Here is a 4,034-nt window from a genome sequence, read left to right on the forward strand (position 1 = left end):
AATTACAATCCAAGGTTTGTCAATCATATTATGGTTTAAGTAAACCATAATACCGGTAAGTAAACTTTAAAAAGAGATGGTCATCATTGTGCAGCTCCGCTCTGCTAATTGATCTGACATTTGCGCAACTTGACTGGCAGTAATTAGTACAGTAGTTAACTTATTTGCCAGCACCTGCTCCAATAGTAGCACATATAAACATTTGAAAAGGCTTTCATATAGTCTTTCTATAAGGTTTGGCCTTATATAGAAATGTGCTCAGTTTTAGTATAGTTTTGGATATTAATTAATGAATACAAAAATGTTCGTTGTCCCCAGCGTGTGTGTGTGTGTGTGTGTGTGTGTGTGTGTGTGTGTGTGTGTGTGTGTGTGTGTGTACTTGTTGGTTATATTAATAGATGGATCTCTTATGGATCTCTTATATAATATGAAATATAATTGTTGTCTTAAAAAAAAAAGGTCTAGGAGCTCTACAAACTCGTGTGCGGATGTTATTCCTCTTCCTTCATGTTCTACTTGGAATGCAGATGTCAGAATGATGTCAGAATAGGCCAGCTCCATATATGGAGTACCCGTTCCACCCATCTGTCTGTGAGTGTGACTGTGTCCCTTTTATGCCCATATATGCAGATTTCTGTATCTGTCTCTGTTTCCCTTATATATGGAGTTCTGTGTCAGGCATGCCCAAATATGGAGTGTTGTGATGTCAGAACACAGAACAGGCCAGTTTATATGGAGCATGGGCAGTGGCCCTGTCCAGAGCCCGGGCAGAAGCCTTTTGTGGCAGTTCTGGACAACCGTGGGTCCTTCCGACTCGACACCAGCCACTGCTCTCCCTATGGGGGTGTACGCGTGTGTTGAATTTGAAGTCTATCGGTCGACTGTTCTTGTCCAGTTACCAAAAGTAAGATTATGCCATGAATGACTCAGTCATGATTACATGACGTCACAGTGATATCATTGCATAGGCACCAAAAGGACCTATAAATAGAGTTTGTGTCCATTTCTAACAGTGTTTGCAAACACTTTCATGTGTCTGTTGGTCTGGCCATACTTGAAGAATGAATGTCTCCCCTTTGTTGTTTTGGTATTTGCCAAGTACGTTTTCCCACATTTAGTATCCATACCTGCATTTACTCATCATAATTATTAAGAGCAGTGGGCCATCTATTTAACAGTGCCCAGGAGCAGTTGGCCAGCAACCATGGCAACTGCTATGGAAACCAAGAATTGTATTCTTTGCCGCCAGGACGTCGATATATTCGCAGTGGGAAAATGTGACCACCCAGTCTGCTACCGCTGCTCCACTAAAATGAGAGTGTTGTACGAGCAGAGGTATTGCAGCGTCTGCCGGGAGGACCTCGACAAGGTGGTGTTTGTGAAGAAACTGGATGTCTTCTCTGCACTGACTGACCAGCAGTTCCAGTATGAGAAGAAGCACGACATCTACTTTGGCGATGGCCAAATCCATGCCCAGTTCAGGAGCTTGCTGCTGTCAGAGTGCTCCCGCTGCCCAGAGCCCAAGGTGTTTTCCAAGTTCACGGAGCTTGAACAGCACATGAGGAGGCAGCATGAGCTCTCCTGCTGCGAAGTCTGCACCAAGCATCTGAAGGTTTTCCCTCACGAACGTAAGTGGTACAACCGGAAGGACCTGGCGCGCCACCGCACACAAGGCGACCACGACGACACCAGTCACCGCGGACACCCACTCTGCAAGTTCTGCAATGACCGCCACCTGGACAACGACGAGCTATTGAAGCACCTTCGCCAGAACCACTACTTCTGTCATTTCTGTGACGCAGATGGTGTACAGGTGTACCAAAACTACCAGTACCTGAGTAATCATTTCAGAGAGAACCACTACTTGTGTGAGGAGGGTAACTGTGCCACAGAAGAGTTTGTTCATGCCTACCGCACAGAGATAGAGTACAAGGCCCACAAGGTCGCAGCACACAGCAAGACCCGGGCAGAGGCCAAACAGCACAGACACCTCGACCTGCGGTTTGCCATCACCCCGAGACCGCAGCGGAAAAACAAAGGTATGGCGAAGTCGGACGAGGACCATGAGGGGTTGTGCCAGCCTAGAGATGGAGGGAGATCACAAGCTAATGGTGGTGGACAGCAGAAGAACTCGAGTTACAAACCAATACCAGAACCACCTACAGTCAATAGCAATCCATTAGACAAAGATGATGACTTCCCGGCTTTGGGGGCCTCAGTCGCCACACCCATGCTTAGTCTCAGGCCACTAAGGCCAGGTCCGATAAATTATAGCAGTTCATTATCATTAAACAAAGATGATGACTTCCCGGCCTTGAGAGCCTCAGCTGCCTTCCCCACTCTCATCTCTTCGATGCCAACATGGAGTAAAGGTATAGCCTCCAGAAAAAAAGAGAACAGTCCACCAGTTCAGATGGCTACCAGTGTGTTCCTGGTGCCAGAGAACTTACCGCAGAAAACCAGGGATCTGAGCCAGTCCATCAAGAACTATCTCCACAACGACGAGTCCCAGTTCAAGCAGTTCATGAACGACTCTAGACAATTCAGACAGGGTCTGATTTCGGCAGGCCAGTACCACCGTATCTGTACGTTTTTGCTGGAAGAGAACTTTGACTGTATTTTTAACGAACTGCTGGCGCTCTTACCAGACACCAAACAGCAGGAACTCCTGACAGCCCACGGGAACTACAAGGCTTTGGAGAAACAGTCAGGAGCCGAGGGAAGCAGACAGAACAATATAAAGAGCGCCTGGCAGACGGCCTCATCTGTAGTAAAGGAGGACAGGTGCGCCCCCACCAGCAGACAGGTACGGCTCCTACAAGACTTCAACTCCCATAGGCCCTTGCACATCAGGAATAACGAGGAGTTCCCTTCCCTGCAGTCCATCAGTCGCATCATCAGCTAGCCCCCCCATGCATCCTTGTTCTCAGCACTGGTTTGGATAATTCCAACTGAATTAGTCATACTGATTTGTAGTTTGTTTTTCTCTCGTTCCTTTCTTCTTTCTTTTCCGCAAATGTATTTAACAAATGGAACTAATGAAAAATCAGACTCACTTTAGTTGAGCTTTTTTTCTTTTTTTTACTGTTCAATTCGGTCCTTTTCTTCTGGCAGAGGTACAGTCAGAAAGTTAATTGTTTTGGAATAGGGACAACATTTTGACTTCTCTAGTAGTACAGTCCGGAAGTGATCTTCCAATGTGTTTTTGCGATTCTTTTTTTGTTTTCGCTGAAAATAAGAGATTTTCAAGTTAATTTCAGATGAATTGTGATTCTGTTTTTTCTTTGTTTTGCTTTTGATTAGTGGTGCTCATCTGCACAGGCCTTTGTTTAGCATATATTTCATATTCTCTTATTAAATTCAGAACCCAGTGCATAAATTCTGGGGTCACTGCCGTATTTATATATTGTTTTAACCCAAAAGACTTAATTACTTGAACATGTTTTATTTTTTAATTAGTCCCTTACAGTATGTACCATTTAATTTTTACCATCTATCATCAACACCCCAGCTGCATTCAGATTATGATTAATCAATGGAAAGATGAATGAATGAATGCATGTATGCATTCATTCATTCATCTTTCCATTGTTTTATTATGTTTATGTTTTATTCTTTATAACAAATCCAGGATGGTGTCTTTCTGTCTCACACCGTTGTACTAAGTGATTTGAGCTGCTGCCTATGTATATTGTGCAGCCTTTTATGGCAATAAACGACTTGTGTTTTCACAGAATGTTCCCTTTTTAATCAATCAAGGGTGGCTCCACTGCCCGCGTTGCGTCGCGTCTCCGTCACCATTAAAATTGCCCCGGTTCGTTTTTTGACGCATGAGACGGAGACGCAACGCTCCCGGTGGAGCCCTGGCGTTAGGATTTTTTCAAGGTTGGTTTAAGGTCAATAATTGATTAGTGCCCCTCACTTCACACAGGTGTGATTTCCCCCTTCCAGTTAGGGCTAGATAGTGCAGAGTAGATTATGGGATAACCATAATGGTTTTGACATTAATTATGAATTATAAGAAAAGCTTTATT

The 4,034-nt window shown here is 44.4% G+C and overlaps 1 protein-coding gene across 1 annotated transcript; it reads left to right on the top strand.

Moving 5' to 3' along the window:
• Nucleotides 1–711: 711 nt before the first annotated feature.
• LOC308322219 (E3 ubiquitin-protein ligase ZNF598-like) lies at nucleotides 712–2,905 on the top strand (the record flags this gene model as incomplete). The annotated part of the gene is made up of 1 exon (XM_080773413.1): nucleotides 712–2,905. Exon 1 carries the CDS (start codon nucleotides 1,205–1,207, stop codon nucleotides 2,903–2,905), a length of 1,701 nt encoding a protein of 566 aa, XP_080629539.1. The 5' UTR covers nucleotides 712–1,204.
• Nucleotides 2,906–4,034: the final 1,129 nt, after the last annotated feature.

The sequence above is a fragment of the Protomyctophum bolini genome (assembly GCF_963924005.1).
Source record: "Protomyctophum bolini genome assembly, chromosome: 10".
NCBI classification, from domain to species: domain Eukaryota; kingdom Metazoa; phylum Chordata; class Actinopteri; order Myctophiformes; family Myctophidae; genus Protomyctophum; species Protomyctophum bolini.